Source organism: Phyllobates terribilis, unplaced genomic scaffold (assembly GCF_046119375.1).
Source record: "Phyllobates terribilis strain yellow unplaced genomic scaffold, ASM4611937v1 Scaffold_3__8_contigs__length_932513732, whole genome shotgun sequence".
NCBI classification, from domain to species: domain Eukaryota; kingdom Metazoa; phylum Chordata; class Amphibia; order Anura; family Dendrobatidae; genus Phyllobates; species Phyllobates terribilis.
In genome coordinates, this window is record NW_027362763.1 from 793,544,132 (window position 1) to 793,569,073 (window position 24,942).

The 24,942-nt window shown below is 39.5% G+C and overlaps 1 protein-coding gene across 2 annotated transcripts in view; it reads right to left on the bottom strand.

Annotated features, from left to right (window-relative positions):
- CCDC85A (coiled-coil domain containing 85A) overlaps window positions 1-24,942 on the bottom strand; it is a 635,522-nt gene that overhangs the window by 482,991 nt on the left and 127,589 nt on the right. For both annotated transcript variants that reach the window (XM_073672407.1, XM_073672406.1), the window contains exon 3: window positions 14,349-15,273. In XM_073672407.1, coding sequence (XP_073528508.1) covers window positions 14,349-15,273 — 925 coding nt within the window. The remainder of the gene's footprint in view (window positions 1-14,348; window positions 15,274-24,942) is intronic.

The following is a 24,942-nucleotide window of genomic DNA, read 5'->3' on the forward strand; positions in this document are numbered from 1 at the left end:
CACACTACTAGAAGGCCAAATATTTTTTCAGAGCTAGATGCAGAAAAAAATTATATTCAGTTTGCAACCTGATGGAGGTCAGTATAGATGGATTAATAGAACAAGACCCACACACAGCTAGAAGCCCAATATTTTTTCAGAGGTAGATGCAGAAAAAAATATATTCAGTTTGCAACCTGATGGAGGTCAGTATAGATGGACTAATAGAACAAGTCCCACACATTGCTAGAAGCCCAAATATTTTTTCAGAGGTACTGTAGATGCAGATAAAAATTAGTTTTAATTTGCAACCTGATGGAGGTCAGTATAGATGGACTAATAGAGAAAGTCCGAAACACTACTAGAAGGCCAAATATTTTTTCAGAGCTAGATGCAGAAAAAAATTATATTCAGTTTGCAACCTGATGGAGGTCAGTATAGATGGACTAATAGAGAAAGTCCGACACACTACTAGAAGGCCAAATATTTTTTCAGAGGTAGATGCAGAAAAAAATATATTCAGTTTGCAACCTGATGGAGGTCAGTATAGATGGATTAATAGAACAAGACCCACACACAGCTAGAAGCCCAATATTTTTTCAGAGGTAGATGCAGAAAAAACAATATTCAGTTTGCAACCTGATGGAGGTCAGTATAGATGGACTAATAGAACAAGTCCCACACACTGCTAGAAGCCCAAATATTTTTTCAGAGGTACTGTAGATGCAGATAAAAATTAGTTTTAATTTGCAACCTGATGGAGGTCAGTATAGATGGACTAATAGAGAAAGTCCGACACACTACTAGAAGGCCAAATATTTTTTCAGCGGTAGATGCAGAAAAAAATATATTCAGTTTGCAACCTGATGGAGGTCAGTATAGATGGATTAATAGAACAAGACCCACACACAGCTAGAAGCCCAATATTTTTTCAGAGGTAGATGCAGATAAAAATATATTCAGTTTGCAACCTGATGGAGGTCAGTATAGATGGACTAATAGAACAAGTCCCACACACTGCTAGAAGCCCAAATATTTTTTCAGAGGTACTGTAGATGCAGATAAAAATTAGTTTTAATTTGCAACCTGATGGAGGTCAGTATAGATGGACTAATAGAGAAAGTCCGACACACTACTAGAAGGCCAAATATTTTTTCAGAGCTAGATGCAGAAAAAAATTATATTCAGTTTGCAACCTGATGGAGGTCAGTATAGATGGACTAATAGAGAAAGTCCGACACACTACTAGAAGGCCAAATATTTTTTCAGAGGTAGATGCAGAAAAAAATATATTGAGTTTGCAACCTGATGGAGGTCAGTATAGATGGATTAATAGAACAAGACCCACACACAGCTAGAAGCCCAATATTTTTTCAGAGGTAGATGCAGAAAAAAATATATTCAGTTTGCAACCTGATGGAGGTCAGTATAGATGGACTAATAGAACAAGTCCCACACACTGCTAGAAGCCCAAATATTTTTTCAGAGGTACTGTAGATGCAGATAAAAATTAGTTTTAATTTGCAACCTGATGGAGGTCAGTATAGATGGACTAATAGAGAAAGTCCGACACACTACTAGAAGGCCAAATATTTTTTCAGAGCTAGATGCAGAAAAAAATTATATTCAGTTTGCAACCTGATGGAGGTCAGTATAGATGGACTAATAGAGAAAGTCCGACACACTACTAGAAGGCCAAATATTTTTTCAGAGGTAGATGCAGAAAAAAATATATTGAGTTTGCAACCTGATGGAGGTCAGTATAGATGGATTAATAGAACAAGACCCACACACAGCTAGAAGCCCAATATTTTTTCAGAGGTAGATGCAGAAAAAAATATATTCAGTTTGCAACCTGATGGAGGTCAGTATAGATGGACTAATAGAACAAGTCCCACACACTGCTAGAAGCCCAAATATTTTTTCAGAGGTACTGTAGATGCAGATAAAAATTAGTTTTAATTTGCAACCTGATGGAGGTCAGTATAGATGGACTAATAGAGAAAGTCCGACACACTACTAGAAGGCCAAATATTTTTTCAGAGGTAGATGCAGAAAAAAATATATTCAGTTTGCAACCTGATGGAGGTCAGTATAGATGGATTAATAGAACAAGACCCACACACAGCTAGAAGCCCAATATTTTTTCAGAGGTAGATGCAGAAAAAAATATATTCAGTTTGCAACCTGATGGAGGTCAGTATAGATGGACTAATAGAACAAGTCCCACACACTGCTAGAAGCCCAAATATTTTTTCAGAGGTACTGTAGATGCAGATAAAAATTAGTTTTAATTTGCAACCTGATGGAGGTCAGTATAGATGGACTAATAGAATGATGCTATGCCCAAAAGATTTTACTTCACTAGGTGCAGTAAAAAAATTGGTATTCTATACACAGGTGGTATATCTTGCAACACAGATAGGCTACTCCACTGACTAACACACTCTGCAATAGGCCAAAAAGGATTAGCTTTGCTAGATTCAGCCAAATGCTGTGAAAAAAACTTGCACAGCACTGGCACAGACCTGCCTGGCAAAAACTGATAGGAACTCATGTAACCTAGTCCTGAAAAGGACTGCAATTACAATTAGTCTTTACTCCCACAACCGATCTATTTAAGAGCACAGACCTCCCTGATAAAAGTCGTAGGAAATGCTGTAACCTAGTCCTTAAAAGGACTGCAATCACAACTATTCCCTACTCCCAAGCTATCTGTATATTTGTGCGAAAATTGGCTTGAAATTAACAAGGTATAGCGCACACAGCAACAGCGGTGCCGTCTAACACGCAGCTGCAGCAGTGAGAAAATGGTGGCGACGGGGAAAATGGCTTGGTCTTATAGGGCAAGGACATGTGACATACACTGCCAATGACACATGCCCTTGCTTGTGTGAAAAAAAGCACTTCGGTCCGTGTGTGCGCTGCTGATAGGCTGACAGATTGCACCTCCCCACTGTAAATGCGGGAAAGAGAAAAAAAAATGGAGATCTTCATTGTTCCTGCAGAGATCCATCCCCTGCCCCTCCCCCCACCCCGCTGTACACTCAAACTGCGTATTAACATTAATTTTCATCATTACTGAGAAAAAATCCAGTTATGATTTTGGTGCACGAACAGTTATCGAACATAACCTCGAACAGCCGAATTTTTCTCAAATTGTTCGTGTTCGCCGAACGGCTCGAACACCGCCCAAATCAGCTCGAATTTGAGATTGGTGAACAGTTCGAGTAGAACAACGCTCATCTCTAGTCACGACCACGACTAGACCTGTGCAGGTGAGGGACCCGCTGACGCCAGCATAAACTTCAACTGGATGTGAGTCGGATGCACATTTAGCTGAAGTGTATTGTGGGGCAGAGACCTGCCGGGTCTGTGCGCTGCAATACATGCTGCCATCCAATCAGAGGCCAACAGCTGATATCAGAATGCACGTGACTGTGGGTGCATGGCAGTGACTTCATGTGCTTCTGTCACTTGCATGCTGAATTCAGCTACCGGCTTCAGAAGAGGACGCGAGGCGGTGTGGAAGCAGAGGGGAGGTGAGTAGAATCTTTTTTTTCTCTATGCGTTAAATAACAGTGGCAGAATGGGGGACATATATGCCAGGATGAGAAGGTGCAACTTGTATTTCCTTAAAGGATTTAGAAAGCTACAAGGTCCCATACATCTGACCAACATGAGGGGGCCCAGGTCCAAATTTTGCACAGGGGCCCAACGGACTCTAGTTACGCCACTGCCTCAAGGATAGTCTTGCCAAGGAAATTCTCATATGTTGGTTAAAAACGACATAGGTCATGATGAACGGACAGTTTTTGCTCTTTTTGTATTCAAGCTTCTCCCCGAGTATTCCATTTTTTTTTCTGCTAAATACAGTATATTCCATATGGTTCCAGAGTTATGGGGCTTCTTGTGTAGTTTTACTTTTTATAGTTTTTACCAAAAGGGCTTTGCTTACAGGATAATAATGCAGAGCATTCTAAAGACCCGTCTCCAGAAAATCACCTGTGAGTGATGCCCCTTTGATAAAAAACATGAAAATCCCTACTAAATAAAAAATTCATATCACTGAAACTGTATGGTGGATTTAAAACAAAAGTATACTCACAAGAGCAGGGAGGATAAAATAATAGCAAAACCTGGACACTTTTGAACTGGTGACAAGTTCCATTTAGTTTCTGTTAAAGTGACATGACGAAAAGAGGATATTGAGTTTGATACTACTTAAACAGAATTTTCAGACTTTGAGGGGACGTTAGCATTAATTTTTTAATATAAATAATATTCGTCTATTATTTAACAATGAGCTTTACTCTTAGTGTTAATTGGAACTGTTAACAGTTAATGATTACACTTCAGCATCAGCCAAGGAAGATTACAACTAGACAAAAGTATTTCACCAGTAAAAGAATATAACGCATTAACACTAGGACTACTGGACTCGTGACCCCGCCTAGAACTACTGAAAGGAGTCATTTTGACTCCTTGCTTGTTTTCGTTTATTTTTAGAGTTTCATTTGTGGTTATTTATTAATAATTATATTTTTTGTAATGTATTATTATTGTGAGATCCAACAGTAATGTTTTTGATTGTTTTTTTTCTGCTTTTCTTATTTTTCTACAGAAAATAACAATAATTATAATAGACGTTTTTCAAACATTTTTTTTTATTCAAGTGCACACATATAAACAACAACTGAAGAACAAAAAGCAGAGAAAATGTAGGTGGAGGAGCATAAAAATGAAAATATGGCGCAGAATTCACCTTCTAAACATTTGGTGTTTCGCATTTTAGGCATTGCCTTTGATTTATGGCAGTACATTGCCCACACAAAGACTTACCACAAGTCTTACAATTTCCGACAGATCTATTTTTCTTGCACTTTTCTTTGATCTGGCAAAATTTTGTTTGAACCATCACTTCTGAGCATGTAGAAACTTGGGACGTGGAACCCTTTTCCCTATCTGTGACATAAGGACCACTCAACTCTCTCACAAGCGTTTGCAAAAATGCCTTGCGTGACATTTTTTGGTGGGTAATCTCCTTGAATATTATCCATGCATTTATACCCGCAAAGTCTAAGGCATTTTCAAATGCATGAACAGGCCATCTCCTTGTGCATGTTCGTGTGGTATATTTTCGTGCCATCTGATCCACTACATCTACTCCATATTTTGTTTCATTGTAAAACTTTACCGTTTCTGGAGTTTTTTTAGCGGAATCAGACGCAACAACAACATCTGGATGGACGGAACTCAAAATGACAACATTTTTGTTGGGCTTTCCTTGATATACTGTAAGTGTAAAATTGTCTTCATTTCTAAACACTTCAGTGTTGTACAATTCCTCTTTCATGGATTTTATTTCTTTAGGCACTTCTCGCCTTATCTTGTTCAGTGTTCCCACGATGGTTGTTCCTTTGCTTTTTAGCTGTTTAGCTAATTTTACTGAAGTAAAATTATTATCGGTTGTAACATTGCAACCTTTTTTCAAAAATGGGTCCAATAACTTCATTACCACATGGTCAGCTAAACGGTCCTCAGCACGGCGTGTGTCATCTTTGCCTAGATAAGGGAAGCCATTTGCCAGATATTTGCTCCTCTTATCAACAGCTAGCCAATATTTGTGGCCATATTTATCTGGTTTGGAAGGCATGTACTGCGTGAATGGACACCTAGTTTTGCTTTGCTCATCCACCGTTATGTATGGGCCAGGTTTGTAACACGCAATACAATTTTCAATAAACCTGTCCCACACAGTAGAAAATAGAGCAAACTTGTCCGTTTGCAGTCTCTCCGATCGAGTAGATTTCTCATCAAATCTGAGAAACCTCATAATTTCAACAAAGCGGTCCCTAGACATTGTCGCTTTGCAAAACGGTATTCCCCAGTCATTACACCAAATACTGCTAATCGAGTGACGGTTCGTGCCAGATATTCCACGAGCATAGAATATCGCAATGAATGCATCTAGCTCCTCATCAGATAGAGTAAACTGTAAATTATTGTTCCTGCATGCTTCTGCAAGCGTACAGTTCTTTATATGTATCAATATATATGAATCAAAAAATAAACGCCATGCGCTCAAAGGACTATCGATAATGATATTTCTTCTGGCGTATCCTGTAGGGCCAGGTGCTTCTCGAAGAATATTTTGGCTGTCACGCCTACCAGGCAAGTGTTCTCCAATTTCAACAGGTTTCCATTGAATACTATCCGCTGAAACTAGTATTCCTTCAGATTCGCCTTCTCTGGTGTTTGTTGTTGCATTACCTTCGCCGCCATCGTTATCTGTTGTTCTTTCATTTCTGGGACGTTTTGCTGATTTTTTCTGTCCACGACCAGGAGGATGGTCACGAGGCAACATAACTGCATGAGCCCGATCCCCAGTTGATGTGCTTGGAATATCTGTAAAAAAGTTGATGAATATTTAGAATTTTTGTTTTGTAAGGGTCCGTGCACACTGGCTGGATTAGCGGCGGAATATCCGATCGGATATTCTCACCACAATCCGGCCCGTACCTGCCCGCTCAGGTACAGAGCGGAGTTTCATACCTGAAGCTCCGCTCCGAAACCCGGGCTGGAGCCGCTGTCTGGGACGGAGCCGTGCTCGCGCATAAGCAAGCGCTGCTCTGTCCCTGACAGCGGCTCCAGCCCGGGGTTCAGAGTGGAGCTTCAGGCATGAGCGGGCAGGTACGGCCTGTATTGCGGCAAGAATATCCAGATGGCTATTCAGCCAGAATTCTGCTAGTGTGCACAGGCCCTAACTCAGTGTGTGGAAGAACAAATAAATACACATAACTACTTACCTTCTGGATTTGTTCCTTCTGAGTCTTCAGATTCACTTGATATGTTCTGAGGAATGAAATCTTCATCACTGTCAGAATCAAATACATGTTCCTGCAATTCGGATTCCGATTCATCCTCCGGTATGGATTGCAAAGTAGCCAGAATATCCTGAGGCTTTATCAAACGTCTTCTCTCCATATTCCTCACAAATTCCATAATTCTATATAGTTCCCTGCTGAAAAATAGAAATGAAATGAAAACTAAAAGAAATAATAACTGTTCTGCCACCTTCAAAAGTAGGTGGGCTGAATCAGTTGACAGACAGCTAAACTATTTCATAACAATTCATACCTGTATGAGTCTTCAGAGCTCGTATGCCTGCGTCTGTTCTCTTTGTCTCTTCAGCTGAACTGAAAGTAAAGTTACTATCCAGAATACTGTCTCCTGCTAGGACCTTAGAAAAACACCACCCTTCATTAGCATAAGATAAGAGCCTAGAGTAAACAAGCTATTTTGTTCAGCATTACACAGTAATACAAGCAGGTAAAACACAAGGAAAATGTGAAAAGTTGACATGTAAATTGAACTACATCTATATGAACATCAGGGTAAATAAGACAGAGTGAAAAAATTATGCACAAAACTTTATAGCAACATTTAGTGACAAAAGGACCTCAAAATATAGTAGGGAGTCAAAATGACTCCCTTCAGTAGTTCTTGGTAAATTTTGAAAAAAACGCGCAAATTTTTCACCAAAATTATTTATTCTCACAAAATCTTTTTTCACATCATATTTGAGGAAAAGTCACCGAGTTTCAAGCCGGAATTCTGAAAAATGTAGTCACAGAAGAGAAATAAAAAACGAAAGGAGTCAAAATGACTCCATCAGTAGTTCTAGTGTTAAATACCTCACAACTCGCAGGAGATGCCAAGCTGCAGATTCCATCTGATAATTATATGAGACAGCCAAAGAAAGTGGGAAAAATAGGTAGCAATGCAGACGATTGTGCTTAATTCACATATGCAAAATTCTCATCTCAATTAAATCTTATGAAATTCTTGAGAATAATTAAAAATGTATTAGAGCTGGAGACATACACTGCAACGTGAAGAGACTCGGCAAGAAGTAAATGTTATATGGGACCCAAATTATAACCAACTCTATCCAATGATAAAATAAAGTCCAAAAGAAGAAGAAGACATTCACTCTCTTTAAAGGCTCGTTCTGATGAGCTGACCGTGTTAGTATCTGATAGCACTCGGACAGCACAAAAAACAATATTATTGAATTGGGGTGTTCAGATGACTGACCCAGCCAGGTCTATGGCTCGGCAAAAATATTGGTTCCAATATGTATCATCCATATTGCAATTGTTTTTATGCATACATTGCAATTATTAAATCAGGAAACTATATTTGGTATTGTAACATTTTTAAATGTTGATGTATAAAAACATACAGATGACAATATGGTTGAAAATCAGACGATTTTTCATGCGCTCGTCTAAAACCTGCCTTACCCACATCACAAAAATGAATACCAGCTGTTAAGCTCTTCCATAGTCATCAGTGGAAGATGGTCCAAAATCTTAAAATGTAATCCAAGTAAAGAAAATGTCAGCATGTCATCCAATGTTGCTGCCACACAGTTCCCAGAGACATCCCTTAACGCCATTAGTGAGCCTTTCTTTAGATGTGTGAGATAAACCGTGAAATGGCAGAATAAGAGATACACTGGATGGCATGCTGATGTTTCTGCATCTTTTATTTTTATACAGTGATCAACCTCACATTTAAACCACTGACAGAAGAATCTGATAACATAACATACTTATGGTGTCATCTATCAAGGTCTAGAACTTATTCGGCTAGAAGTTAACAGTCAGTTCTTGAAGTTGATGCGTTAAAAAGAAGAAAAACGGGCAAGCATAAGCATGTCAGCAACTTTCACCAAATTGTAAGAAGTAAAAAACTGGATTTGAGCATACTGAAAACTACAGATCTTGTGAGCAGTGTTGCCAACTTGATTTTTACTTTTTTTTTGACTGGTGACCAAGAATAATCACAGACAGCCAACATTTTGTACATTACATGTACTTCTAGACCTTTCACTTCTATGATTATTGATGGTCTCTGGAGGTTGACAGAGATATTCGCTTGTTACTTATTGATCCTGCTAATTTCCCACAATGTAATAACTGTGGCCCATGATGAGCGAATCTGCAGAAATTTGAATTCAGCAGTTTGCTCGACTTTGGCCAGGAAATTCAATTTGCATCAAAGTTATTCGATGGAAATCAAATGCTCTTTATTATGCTCTGAGGTCTCTCCAGACCTCACAGCATAATAAACATGGGGCAAAAAAACATATACTTACCTTGCCGATCACTTGTCTTGTTTCTGCAAGCCCCCCATCGGGTCCTAGGTGTATCCTCTTTGGGTCCTACATAATGTTCATGCTATGCCGGGGCTTTCGGCACCAAGTAGGCCTCAGACATCAGGATGTGTGAAGTAACATCATTACGTGTGATGTCCAAAGTCTAGTCAGTGCCTCATGCGATGTGCAACGTAATATTGAGATGTCATAATGCACGTCATGAAGTTTGAGGATAAGATATTGTTAGAGTTGAAAGGATGCACTAGAGCACTAGACAGCAGGATGCAGTGACAGGACAGGAGAGAGGTGAAGTGAGAATTTTATTTTTCTGCTTCTATACAGGTCAGCAAAATGGCTCTGGCTGATGGGGTTTTGGTAAATTTGCACAAAGCGAATTGCAAAACATTTGGATTCAGAAGAGTTTATTTTTTTTGTAAGAATTCAAGGCAAATAGAAATTGCCTTGAACAGATTCGCTCTTGTCTAACTGACTCACCATAGACAAAGTTACTGATTTCTGTCTTGGGCTTGCTAGAAACCTGGGACTTCTTAATACCTGGTCATGCATTCCCTAGACAGTAGAAAAAACTGACATTATTTCAGTATGGATGCCAAACTGATTTTAGCAAACCTAAAAATGCATGGCATGGGAAAGGCCTAGCCAAACTAAAAAAAATAAGAAATTTCTTTAGTAACCCCTACACCATGCTTTCTAAAGATATGAATGGGGAATCCTCAAGATGTTCCTCATGCTCCCTCAAACTGTGAATCCCTACATTCCTTTGGTTGCTCATGGAAATAATAAGGCGTATATAAACAAAGATCTAATGACATTCTTTATCTCTGCATGCCATGGAACATGATGGCATACACACTTTTTTCAGCATCAACCTATATTCAACACTCTGCTACCTGTACTGAGGTAGATTAACCAAATCCCGTTCCACTACCAGTCAGCATGTCTGAAGAAGTCACAAAATTTCCACAATAAACAATGTCTCATATTACATCATTTTAACATCATTTACCCAGTAATTTTTATTTTTAAAGGGCTGTTTGTTAACTTCCAAAACACAGTAACATCTGTCCAGGGGTTGGGTCTCATAATGCAGCTCAAATTGCAAAACCACGATCAATAAAAAAAAACAGTGGACTGGTGTGCTGAAGTTTCTAGAATATGCATATTGTCTCTTCAGAGAGAAAGAGAGCTGAACTTTAGTGCAACTTATTGAAAGTAGCAATCCCAAAAATCAACATTGACACTTTAACAACACAAGAGTCTTAATTTGCAGACACTTGTTTCGAGATGTTGCTCCTCCTCAGTACAAAGCAAGAGATCTCATACTTTGCAAAAAGGAGGGGCAGCACTCCGAAACACATGTCTGCAAATTGAGATTCTGGTTTGGCTTTATTCCAAGTCATATGGTAAGGCTTGTTAAAAGGGTCGATATTGACTTTTAGGATTCCTACTTCCAATAGATGGCAATAGAGTACAAGTCCCCTCCCTCTCTGAAGAGACAATTTCCATATTTAATTTTCCAGAGAAGCATTGCATGGCATTTAACCCTCCTTACACTGGAATGTCAGGCATATCACTCTCCACAAATTGAGACATTACTCCTTAGAAGTTTCTAGAAGAAATCTAGCTTGTTATTTTAATCCTGGACAAAACCTTTAATGATATAATGGCCACTTTTGCCACTTTTATTCTAATGACAACCATAACATAGAGTAAGATAGATTTGTAATGTCAATATACACTATTTCCAGATGAAATGAAATCATCACTTAATAAAAGTTCTTGACATGACCTTTACTATCAAGGTGATATAGCTTACTTTTACAGTAGTGTTCAAAATAATAGCAGTCCAATATGACTAACCAGATTAATCACTGTTTTTGGTATAAATTATATTACCACATGTCAAACAATTTAGCAGTTGGTGCAGTAGATTCTAAGAAAACCAACAGCCTCAGCATTCACGATCTGCATGTTTTTGAGTCTGTGTATTTGAATAATTAATTGAAAGGGGGTGTGTTCAAAATAATAGCAGTGTGGAGTTCAATTAGTGAGGTCAATCATTCTGTGAAGAAACAGGTGTGAATCAGGTGGCCCTTATTTAAGGGTGAAGCCAGCACATGTTGTACATGCATTTCTCCTTGAAAGCCTGAGAAATATGGGTCGTTTGAGACATTGTTCACAAAAACAGAGTACTTTCATTAAAAAGTTGATTGGAGAGGGTAAAACTTATAAAGAAGTGCAGACAATGTTAGGCCTTTCAGCTAAAATTATCTCCAATACTTTAAAATGGAAAGCAAAACCAGAGAGACGTCGAAGAAAACGGAAGACTACCATTCGAATGGATCGAAGAATAGCTAGAATGGCAAAGGCTCAGCCAATGAACAGCTCCAGGAAGATCAAAGACAGTCTCAAGTTACCTATGAGTACTGTGACAGAAGACGCTTTTGTGAAGCTAATCTCTTAGCAAGAAGTCCCCGCACAGTCCCACTGTTACAAAAAGACATGTACTGAAGCGGATACAATTTGCCAAAGAACACATCAACTGGCCTAAAGAGAGATGGAGAAACATTTTGTGGACTGATGAAAGTAAAATTGTTCTTTCTTGGGTCCAAGGGCCGTAGACAGTTCGTCAGACGACCCCCCAAACTCTGCATTCAAGCCACAGTACACTCTGAAGACAGTGAAGCATGGTGGTGCAAGCATCATGATATGGGCATGTTTCTCTTACTATGATGCCACACCTACTTACTGCATACCAAAGATCATGGACCAGTTTGCATATATTAAAATACTTGAAGAAGATATGCCCTTGAAATGGGTGTTTCAACAAGAAAATGGCCCTAAACACACCAGTAAATAAGCAAAATCTTGGTTCCAGTCCAACAAAATTGAAGTTATGGAGTGGCCAGCCCAATCCCCAGACCTTAATCCGACAGAACACTTGTGGGGTGACGTCAAAAATGCCATTTCTGAGGCAAAGCCAACAAATGCAAGAAAATTGTGGGATGTAGTCAAAGCATCCTAGACTGGAATAACAGTTGACAGGTGCCAGAATTTGGTTGACTCTATGCAACATAGATGTGAAGCAGTTCTAAAAAAACTGTGGGTATACAACTAAATATTAGGTTAGTGATTCGCAGGAATGCTAAATCCTCAAAAAAAGTGTACATATTGTGAGTTTGTCAAGACAAATGCAGACACTGCTATTTTTTGGAACAGCCCAATGTTCATTTTTTTGTTATTTTCTGTAAAGTAGTTAAAAATGATATACATTTCTCTTCATGTATTGAATTAGAAAACAGTGTGCAATGTTCCCAATGCATGAAAATGAAAACTAGTATGAAGATTTTGTGCTTAACTCATGTTTTTGAACACACTGCTATTATTTTGAACACTACTGTATATGTAATTATAGTTTAATGTTATTTCCACCTTCAATTCATAAACAGTGAATGATGCCTATTCCAAATCCTAGATGTTATATGACCAAGCTATCTTTAACTACTGATCAGTGATGTAGTCATACTGGGGTTGACAACTTACCATAATATAATTGAATGGATTTACAGAACAGAATTATTAACATGATGATAGAAGAGCAAAAACCAAGCACTAGAACCTCATGGATACATTGTAGATTCATAATATAAATTTTCTGAGTCATTGCTGTATCTCCATGTGCTCCCCATTTTTTGAAAAAATAAAACTATTATGGTACTCTCCTCTAAAAGTATTAATTCTAGGGGAGAATATAGTGTTGTACACACAACGTGGAAGCACATAGTATTCGTACGGCTCACCAATATCAAACTTGGAATATTCTGCCTCCCATTGGCTCTATGCACAGGTTTTCCCTTATATTTAAAGATTTTTTTTTTATTTTGTCCGGAAATGTCTTTAAATGCAGTAAATGCTCACTGTCAATAAACAGCTTTACGCCATGAGAATCTGAGATGATTCATGATACAGATGATCTCTGTAAAGGCACCAGCTAAGCCTGAGTACAATAGAGTAGTAGATGCCGGCTCTAATCTTAGTGCAAACAACATCATCTGGTACAATTTATGACATATAGACAACATTAGCAGTCTCACTTAAAATAATAAACAAAAAATAATAAAATATAATCTAAAATATTCAGAACTATGCAAAATGTCTCAAATATAAAACTACAGAAAATGTGAAAATTTTCTCCACTTCTCTATTGCAATATTTAATCTAAATTATTACCGTATGTATATAACCACAATAGAAACCCAACATATTCTCAAAAACACAGAAAGCAATAGCATTTTAGATGTCAAAGTTCATTGGCAAAACAGTTTTAAGAGATTGAAATAAGTGGTTTAATTATTTATGTTAAACATGAATCTTTGTATCAAAACCAAAAATTTAGATAAATGTTTATGTTAAGATATTACTATTGGCCAGACATGTTCAGAATTGTAGTACGAGTTACCGAAGCCTAGAACAGATTCAGATAATCCTCAAAAAAAAAATACAGAAGAAAAGGAATGTTAAAAAATACATAATTGCCCGATGTAACCCTAGTGCAGTGTTTCTCAACTCCAGTCCTCAAGACCCACTAACAGGACATGTTTTCAGGTTTCTTTAGTATTGCCCAGGTGATAATTCCACCACTTGTGCACTGTGAATGGAAATCCTGAAAACATAATCTGTTGGTGGGTCTTGAGGGCAGGAGTTGAGAAACACTCCCCTAGTTGTTCAAGTGAAGGCAACTCCAGTGGTCTCCAGTAGGACAGAAAGCTATGAGGTCCTGTTCCTCAGCCACATGACTGCTAGGACTTTTAATTGGCCGAAGCAATCAGGAGACAAGAATGGGATATCTTCAGAGTCAGATCTGAACGGGACCTCATCACTTTTTGTCCTGCCAGAAACAACCGAAGAAGATTGTACTAGAGCCACATTAATTAATTATTTTTAACCATACCTTCCTCCTGTTAATTTTTTCTTTAAGGTTGGATAACTCCTTTAAGACATGATAGGCATTACATGCCCAATACTGATAATGACTGGCCATTATTAGTTTACCATTTAATTTAGTCTAAGGCATGCATTCATGAAATGTTCACATGTATGTTTTATGTATATTCTGATTGTTTAACACATGCAGAAAACTCCATTTAAGAAAATGGGGATTTCAGTAGGCTTATCCACCCACCATTCATTCCATTGTACACACTTCTGTGATGAGATGACATTTCATCTGCTACTTGTCTCCTTAAGGTGCCTTCCCTGCTGCTCCCACTCAAAAGTTTGAGGTGTTCTGGGCTACCTCCAAAATGTCTGAGATGCTCAGGGCTACTGCCCCTTGCTTTTTGAAGATGTTCTGAGTTTCCACTTAATATATGTTTTTGGAGATGATCTGGGCTGCCACTGCTGAGCTTTTGGTACTCTGGACTACCACCAGACCTATGCTTTTTAAAATGTTCAGGACAACTACTTAATATTTGTTTTTGTAGATTTTCTGGGCTACTACAAGAATGCCTTTGTGGCTCAGGACTACTTTTACCCACACTTTTATGATGCTCTGGACTGGCACTTTTCAGATGTTTCTGATGGTCAGGGCTTGCTGTACTCCTAGGCTTTTGAAGATGTTCCGGGCTGCCACTTCCTCGTTTCTGATGTTCTGGACTTCTTTCACTTTTTCCTTTTTGAAGGTGTTCAGGACTGTTGGTAGAATTTGGTTTATGATGGTCTGGACTATCTGTGCTACCTGCACTAGATGTGCTACTTCCATCACCAACATCTCTTAGGAAAGTACTGGTTGTTGTATTCAATTGACAGAGGCTATTTTGACTGTCGATGGAACAACGACTACCAGCAACTCCAATTTTATCATCATCTAGCAAAAAACAAAGTTCTTTCAGTTCAAGGTTTTCTTTTACCACTTCTTCTTGTTTAACTTCAAGCTCCTTTAACTTCTGCAAATATAAAGTAACCTCTTTTTGCATTATTCCAGAAGTAAATCTTCCCAGTCTCTGCCATTCTCTTGAAATCCGTTTACCCTTTTGTCGGTCATCATCCAAGAAGCAACATAGGTCTCTAAGTTCTTGGTTGTCTTCTTGCAGCTTCTGATTTACATCCTTAAACAGAAAAATATTTTGTATTAGTAAATGAACATTCTAGGAATCAAACATATCTTATTTCCTGCAAATTAATCAGTACAAATCTGAAATTGGACAGTTTTCTCTTACACCTGAAAGAAATACAATTTACCATCATCTAATTTATTTGTAATACAAATCAAGATTCTATAACTTGGTCCCTAGGAAATCAGAATTTTTAAATTAAACCAATATTTTCATATGCCTATAACAAATGAATATAATCTATAAAAGGTTAACACATCCTTCTGCGATCTAAAGCTGCTTTCACACCACATTCAGGAGATTGGCTTTCTCTTCTTTTTTTAATAAAAGGAGGGTAGAACCTCTGCTCAAGGGAGATGGCAATAATGGAAATCATTCTTTTCATAAAAAAAATATATAGAAAAGAATGTCTCAAGAATATGATGTCAAAATTGTATGCATAAATCCATCTTTATTTTAGCCACAATAGAAAAAAAAAAGTTTTGGTGTATACGAAAAGTGGAAGACCATCCACACTGATAAGGTTGTAAAGTCAGAATGTAATATCAAAAGTATTACATATATCCAAGATTTTCTTGAAATGCATTAAAGAGATCTCCAAAGCCCCCAGTGGCATGACAAAAGTTTGCTGCTATGAGTGGTATAGTATATACAGGATTGTTTGGATTGTGATACCAGAAGAGATCCATCATCCGTCACCTACAAACTTGAACATGTTACGTTAGTTCATTTGTGACTGTGGTGGGAGAAACAATGGCTGCCTCATATATAAGATTTTTACTTGATGACACAAGATTCTGCTGAATTGTTATGATCACAAATTGAAAAACTTAAACATCAGATTCCCCAAGTACCCCAAACTAAAACTAGTATCATAAAGAACAGTAACCATGCGGTTTAATCAAGTGTGTGGTATGATAAAACTCTGCTATGAGTGGCAAATACATTTTTGTTTTACCACTTGTGATATGCTAATTAGCCAGGACCAGTCCGATAGAGCATCTATCCCCCTGGACTTGTCTCGGCCTCGGGTGCTTTAATTACAGAAAGTCAGTGCAGTAGTTTCAGTGTAGGAGTTCTTACACAGGCCATGTGTGGGCATATTAACCCCTTCAGGACCTTGCAATTTTCCGTTTTTGCGTTTTCATTTTTTTTCTCCCCTTACTCCAAGAGCTATAGCTTTTTTATTTTTCTGTTCCCATAGCTGTATGAGGGCTAGTTTATTTTTTGCTGGATGAATTGTACTTTTGAATGACATCATTCATTTTATCATATGATGCACTGGGAAGTGGGAAAAAATTTCAAGTGCATTGAAATTAAAAAAAAAATGCAATTTCACAATTATGTTTCATCTTTTTTATTTGCCATGTTCACTATATGGTAAAACCGATCTGGCAATATGATTCTCCAGGTCAGTACTCAGTTTTTTCTTTCTCGAAAATTTGTAAGAAAAAAAAAATATGCTAATGCTTATGTCACCATTTCCAAGACCTGTAGCATTTTTAAATTTTTCGGGATATGGGACTGTGCTAAGGCTTATGTTTTGCACCCTGAGCTGACATTTTTATTGATACCATTTTTGGGGTAGATACAATGTTTTGATTGCCTCATCTTGCATTTTATTGCAATGTTGCGTCAGCCAAAAGAATGTAATTCTGGCGCTTTGATTTTTTTTCTTGATAGGCTGTGTGCCCACTATGCATTTTTTAAGCGCTTCCGCAGCGGCAATTCTGCTGCAGAAATGCTTAAAAAACGCTTGGTAGAAGGTCTGCCATGTTCCGCAATGATAATCCACATGTGCTGTGCACATGCTGCAGAAATTTCCGCTGCGGATTATCATTGCGGAAATGTCCGCAGCACTACCAATTATTTTGCGGAATCGCTGCGTTTTCGTCGCCATTGACTTGCATTGGACCGCATGACATCCACATCACAGCATCTGCAGATGCGGATACCATGCGATTCAATGTGCGGATGGTACCCGGGTTTGGAGAAGAAGAGACTCTGCTCCAGACCTGGGTACTTTAGTACCTGTAAAAAAAGAATAAAATAAAAAATATACATTATACTTACCTTCTGATGGCCCCCGGTCTCCATAGCGATGCGTCATGGCTATGGAAGCTTGCGATGGTCTAAAAAGGACCTGTGTTGACGTTATTTAGTCATGTGACGGGTCACGCGACCACTGTGCTGCCCTCTCTGTCCATCTGATATCTAACATGCTGGAGAAACTTACACCTACTGCCACTCAGTATCTTCAGCTCCTTTGTGAGAAACTAATGTATTTGGGCAGAAGAAAAGGAAATTGTGGATGGCTTCACCACTGGTATTGGTGGCACTGCTAATACCATGGCGTCGTGAAATAGTTCACTGGAAATATTACAGGCTGGTTGGAGTCAAGCTGATTCCCATAGAAAAGTACGAGCAGCAAGTTAAGGAGATGGTGGCCTCTATCATCATCACAACCTCACCTTGGCACTATGAACTCTCCTGAGCGAGAAGCCAGGGCTCACCGGAGGAGTCTCCGGTTCTCTGGTGGGCCTGTCCAACCCGGTCGAGAAGCTGTCCTGGCTAAGAAAAGTGTGTGGGAAGGTTCCCGGACACTCTATGGCTGTTTTTTTTACTGTGGACTGGCTCCGTACCGTCCCTGGCCACATTCACTTGTCCACGTGTTTGTGGTTAGGCGGTCCTTCCCTGTAAGTGCACTGGGGACTGCACGGGTAATGTTCTGGGACAAGCGTTTGTGGAAGACGGAGATGACACCGGGAGAAATAGTAGCGACTGGGGACCGAGCATGGACACCTGGCCGCCACCATGAGGTTGTGGAAAGCTTCCGCCTCCACGAGCCTAAAAGGCAACATTTTAAGTGCAAGCAGTCCAGAATTGTGGCAGTTTAGTATTCTGGCCTGTTGGTGGGTGGTGGGCTGCATACTTGCACTTGCATTCCAAGGACTGTGGTAGTGACAACTGAACACTGCGAAGGGACAAGGAAGTGGACGGTAATGGTTGCAAGTCTGCAATGACAGGTGCAGGGTGGGAGGCATCTTCGCATTCGCGCCATGGACAGGAGAATGGCATGCATGCACAACAGCGAAAGAGGCAGTGGTGTCACCCGCAGACACTGTTTCTGGACCTTGGTGTTCAGCCCAGCTAGTCAGGTGCTTTGCAGTCATGTGCCTGAGCATGCTGGTGGTGGTCAGGCTGGTAGTTTTGGTGCTCTTGCCGATGATGGCCTGCTCTGTGGCCTCCCTTCTAACACTCTCACATTCCTCCAATCTGTCCTAAACTCTGTTGCCCGACAAATCCACCTGTCCCCTCGCTATTCCCTGGCCTCTCCTCTCTGTCAATCCCTTCATTGGCTCCCCATTGCCCAGAGACTCCAGTTCAAAACTCTAACCTTGGCATGCAAAGCCATCGACAACCTGTCACCGCCATACATCTGTGATCTAGTCTCCCACTACTTACCTGCACGCAACCTCTGATCCTAACAAGATCTCTTTCTCTACTCCTCTCTTATCTCCTCTTCCCACAATCGCATATAAGATTTCTCCCGTGCATCCCCCCTTCTCTGGAATTCTCTATGCCACCATTTCTGACTCTCGCCTACTGTTGAAACCTTCAAAAAGCACCTGAAGACCCACCTCTTGTGACATGCATACAACCTTCAGCACACCTGATGAGATAACCACAGTTTTAGGCTGTGTCCTGGGAGTCAGAGATACTTCCAGGGGTCTTCCCCATGCTGTTACCCTGTCTTTTCAGCACTGTATGAATGTGTCTGATCATAAGATAGTAAAATGTTAAAATGACATTTCCCGGTGAATGAATTTTTTACCGTTGAAAGCAATGCAAAAGTGCAAAAACGCATCAAAAACACTACGTGTGAACGTAGCCCAAGGTATGGAGAAGCATTTTTGTTTTTGTATATTTATTTTGCCTTTTATACAAGTCACTACCCTGGAAAGGATGTTCCTTAACATTTTTCCCAGGAAAATCTATTTTGCTTTAGCTTTTGTATGTTTTATTTTGAGTCGGTAAAAGTGGCGAAATACTCTGACAACATTGTTGATAACAGTGACCTGGGAGTCAGAGATGCTTTCAGTGGTCTTCCCCATGCTGTTCCCATGTCATTTGAGCACTGTTCCCATCAATTTGGGCAATTTTTAGGACCTCTGCAGACCGCCAGGAGGGGCCGCCGGAAAAATGCTCGAGTTTCCCATAGACTTACATTGGGTTCGTTGCTCAGACTGAGCACTCAAGCATTTCAATTTGCTCGACCCGCGCAACGACTACCCGAGCATTTCAGTACTCGCTCATCACTACTAATGATGCATGTGGAGATGTTTAATCATATACAAATAAAGTTAAAGACTTTATACCGTTGAGCTGGACTTCTTCTATGGCATATTAAAGCACTTGATGTCAGAACTAGTCTGGGGGAATGGATCCCTTGCCAGACTAGTCATGGCCAATTAGCATATCATGACCCCCGAAATAAAAGTATTTCTGCTGTTCATAGAGTTTTTTCACACTACACACTTGATTAAACCACATGAATAGGTCTTTGTATGAAACAAATACCTGTTTAGGGGCCTTGGGGAACCTGACGGGTTTCCTTTAAGTGTTTCAATTTGTCATCATACCAATTCAATACAATTTTGTGCCATCCAGTAAAAGTCATATATATTATTGTACCGAATATATTTCTTAAACATTGGAGCCTATAGGTGACAGATGGGTGATGGATGGCTTCCGCCAGTGGCAGCCATAACAGCAATTTAGTAAAAACATGTTTAAGTTAAAATTTTTTAGCATTGACGCCTACAAGTGACAGATGGCATCTGTCAAGGCCTCTGTAGGATGTATATATCATTTCTTTCATGTTTGTTGAAAATCATGCATCATACTCTGGGATATGTTGAGCTTAGAATCAACTTAAGGAGGACACATCGGCATTAAAGAGTTTGCTGCTAGATAAAAAACTGCAAAGTAGAAATTAAGAATCTATTCAGTGTGAATCAAATTTTAGAATTTTATGAAATTTGCAGGTCCTGGCAAATTCAAACAATTGGTGATGCAATTTGCACAAATTGCCAAACAAAATGCCCACTGGCTTTTTACAAATTGCAAAAGTTTGACTCATCCACAGATGATTGACATGACTTTAGGTGTGACTGATCGGGTTTTCCCGTAATGTTTTGCAGATATCACTTTACATTATACACTGCAGCCAATCAGGAAAGACTATCATGGCCTGTATAAAGGTCTGGTTATGAAATGCGGCAAGGGTGATTAAAGGTAGTGAGAGGACATTTGACCTCACAATTCAGCAATAGAGGTAGGAAGAGAAAGCTCTAAAACAGTGGACAAGTACTCCAGACAGATGAGTGTAGTAGTCAATAATACAGAAATTCAATTGACAGGTGAAAAGAAAGATGGGAGACATATTAGCAGCAACACTGCCAAATCGTGTAATTGACCAGTGATATTGTGTACCTGACATTTAACCTGCTAAATTTGAAATGCAATGACACATTTTCTTTATTCTTAATGCACTAGAAAGCAGCACAATATTTTATTACGGAAAGAAAAAAATATTAAATCAGTATTAGTCAGAGATAGTAAACTTGCTTGTCAGAAGTGACTGTATTAAGTTTTTACATTTCTTGTGGAATTGCTTTTTCGTGAAGGGGGAATAATTGTTTTTAATAATACAAAAGAAAATGTTCCCAAATCCAGTTATGTAACTGTGACTGTCTACCTCACAAAGTGTGCGTGTCACAAATAATTTATTTATTCACCTTTTTTATTAGTCAAATTTTACATCTGTACATGTCACTCCAATAACGACACCCTGTTGCACATGGTGTTTTTTTTTGCACATATAGCTACCTAGAATTTCTTATCATGTCAATTTTAGGAAGGGAATTTTGTTAAAAATGAATAGAAAAAATTGTTTAGATAATGTAGACATTTAACTGTGAATGTTTGTTTTTGTACACCTGTTTTACCTATAGTGCGGTAAGCTGCCACATTTTGCTATCTGTGAGTGTACCTAACTTGTAATACTTATTATGTCCTTTTGGCAAGGTTGAAAAGACTATTAAAAGTTACTTATAGTGTTGTACATTATAGCAAAATGTATACTAAATTATATGTGTAAATGGTAAAACCAACCATACCACGGCTAGAATATGGGAGCTGCTAACAATAGCAGCAGCACCACCATTACCACTGCAAACAGCCATCCAAGTAGTAGTAATATCAAATGTAGGCCACATTTGACCTCCTTTGCCTCCGGAATTTTAAAAAATATGAAAAGCTTGTCAGTGTTCTGAGTCATTATTACGTTAGTGTAGCAACTCACTCAAGATAATAGGTAAAACTAAAAACTGCAACTGACCCTGCTGGTTCCTGTAAAGACTAGAGATCCTGACCCCACAATCCCTAGTGATGCCTGTGTGAGCTGAGATAGCACTAACCACTGTCTAGACTATGGCAACTCGGACCGTCGACCGCTTCACATTCCTCCTAAAGAACCGGAGGGCAGAGTAGAGTGTAAATTACCTACAAATGTTAAAATGTGCTGAAAGAAGCAAAGATCCCAAAGTGAGTAAAATAAAGCACAAAATACAAAACAAACTATACAGTACTGTGATGAAGTCACTGGCAAAATACTGGAGAGGAGATACAGTGCCTACAAGTAGTATTCAACCCCCTGCAGATTTAGCTGGTTGACACATGCGGAATTAACTTGGCATTGTGACATTTGTACTGTAGATCAGCCTGGAAGTGGTAAATGCACTGCAGCAAATTTTTTTTTTTATTATTTATTTTTTTTTTTTTAAAACGTTAAAAGTTAATTCAGAGTGTCATTTATTATTCAACCCCTCAAACCACAAGAATTCTGTTTGGTCCCCCTAAAGTATTAAGAAGTAGTTCAGGCACCAAGAATAATGAGCTTCACATGTGTGGATTAAAGATCTCTTTTGCCAGCCTTTTCTCACTATTTAAGACCCTCCCCAAACTTGTGAACAGCACTCAGACAATGTCAACATGGGAAAGACAAAGGAGCATTCCAAGGCCATCAGAGACAAGATCGTGGAGGGTCACAAGGCTGGCAAGGGGTACAAAATCCTTTCCAAGGAGTTGGGACTACCTGTCTCCACTGTTAGGAGCATCATCCGTAAGTGGAAGGCTTATGGAACTACTGTTAGCCTTCCACGGCCTGGACAGCCTTTGAAAGTGTCCTCCCGTGCCGAGGCCAGGCTTGTCCGAAGAGTCAAGGCTAACCCAAGGACAACAAGGAAGGAGTTCCGGGAAGATCTCATGGCAGTGGGGACATTGGTTTCAGTCAATACCATAAGTAACGTACTCCACCGCAATGGTCTCCGTTCCAGACGAGCCCATAAGGTACCTTTACTATCAAAGCGTCATGTCAACGCTCGTCTACAGTTTGCTCATGATCACTTGGAGGACTCTGAGACAGACTGGTTCAAGGTTCTATGGTCTGATGAGACCAAGATCGAGATCTTTGGTGCCAACCACACACGTGATGTTTGGAGACTGGATGGCACTGCATACGACCCCAAGAATACCATCCCTACAGTCAAGCATGGTGGTGGCAGCATCATGCTGTGGGTCTGTTTCTCAGCCAAGGGGCCTGGCCATCTGGTCCGCATCCATGGGAAGATGGATAGCACGGCCTACCTGGAGATTTTGGCCAAGAACCTCCGCTCCTCCATCAAGGATCTTAAGATGAGTCGTAATTTCATCTTCCAACAAGACAACGACCCAAAGCACACAGCCAAGAAAACCAAGGCCTGGTTCAAGAGGGAAAAAGTCAAGGTGTTGGAGTGGCCTAGTCAGTCTCCTGACCTTAACCCAATTGAAAACTTGTGGAAGGAGCTCAAGAATAAAGTCCACATGAGACACCCAAAGAACCTAGATAACTTGGAGAAGATCTGCATGGAGGAGTGGGCCAAGATAACTCCACAGACCTGTGCCGGCCTGATCAGGTCTTATAAAAGACGATTATTAGCTGCAATTGCAAACAAGGGTTATTCCACAAAATATTAAACATAGGGGTTGTATAATAATTGACCCACACTTTTATGTTTAAAATTTAATAAAATTCAACTGAGCAACATAACTTTTTGGTTTGTAAGATTTATGCTTCTGTTCATAAAACCTACTCTCGTTTGCAGTTTGAAGGCTCTAACTTATTTGCATCTTATCAAACCAGCTAAATCTGCAGGGGGTTGAATACTACTTGTAGGTAGAGATGAGCGTTGTTCTACTCGAACTGTTCGCCAATCTCAAATTCGAGCTGTTTTGGGCGGTGTTCGAGCCGGTCGGCGAACACGAACAATTTGAGAAAAATTCGGCTGTTCGAGGTTATGTTCGATAACTGTTCGTGCACCAAAATCATAACTGGATTTTTTCTCAGTAATGATGAAAATTAATGTTAATACGCAGTTTGAGTGTACAGCGGGGTGGGGGGAGGGGCAGGGGATGGATCTCTGCAGGAACAATGAAGATCTCCATTTTTTTTTCTCTTTCCCGCATTTGCAGTGGGGAGGTGCAATCTGTCAGCCTATCAGCAGCGCACACACGGAGCGAAGTGCTTTTTTTCACACAAGCAAGGGCATGTGTGATTGGCAGTGTATGTCACATGTCCTTGCCCTATAAGACCAAGCCATTTTCCCCGTCGCCACCATTTTCTCACTGCTGCAGCTGCGTGTTAGACGGCACCGCTGTTGCTGTGTGCGCTATACCTTGTTAATTTCAAGCCAATTTTCGCACAAATATACAGATAGCTTGGGAGTAGGGAATAGTTGTGATTGCAGTCCTTTTAAGGACTAGGTTACAGCATTTCCTACGACTTTTATCAAGCAGGTCTGTGCTCTTAAATAGATAGATTGTGGGAGTAAAGACTAATTGTAATTGGAGTCCTTTTCAGGACTAGGTTACATCAGTTCCTATCAGTTTTTGCCAGGCAGGTCTGTGCCAGTGCTGTGCAAGTTTTTTTCACAGCATTTGGCTGAATCTAGCAAAGCTAATCCTTTTTGGCCTATTGCAGAGTGTGTTAGTCAGTGGAGTAGCCTATCTGTGTTGCAAGATATACCACCTGTGTATAGAATACCAATTTTTTTACTGCACCTAGTGAAGTAAAATCTTTTGGGCATAGCATCATTCTATTAGTCCATCTATACTGACCTCCATCAGGTTGCAAACTGAATATAATTTTTTTCTGCATCTAGCTCTGAAAAAATATTTGGGCTTCTAGCAGTGTGTGGGACTTGGTCTATTAGTCCATCTATACTGACCTCCATCAGGTTGCAAATTAAAAATAATTTTTTTCTTCATTTAGCTCTGAAAAAATATTTGGGCTTCTAGCAGTGTGTGGGACTTGTTCTATTAGTCCTTCTATACTGACCTCCAGCAGGTTGCAAATTGAATATAATTTTTTTCTGCATCTAGCTCTGAAAAAATATTTGGGCTTCTAGCGGTGTGTGGGACTTGGTCTATTAGTCCATCTATACTGACCTCCATCAGGTTGCAAATTAAAAATAATTTTTTTCTGCATCTAGCTCTGAAAAAATATTTGGGCTTCTAGCAGTGTGTGGGACTTGGTCTATTAGTCCATCTATACTGACCTCC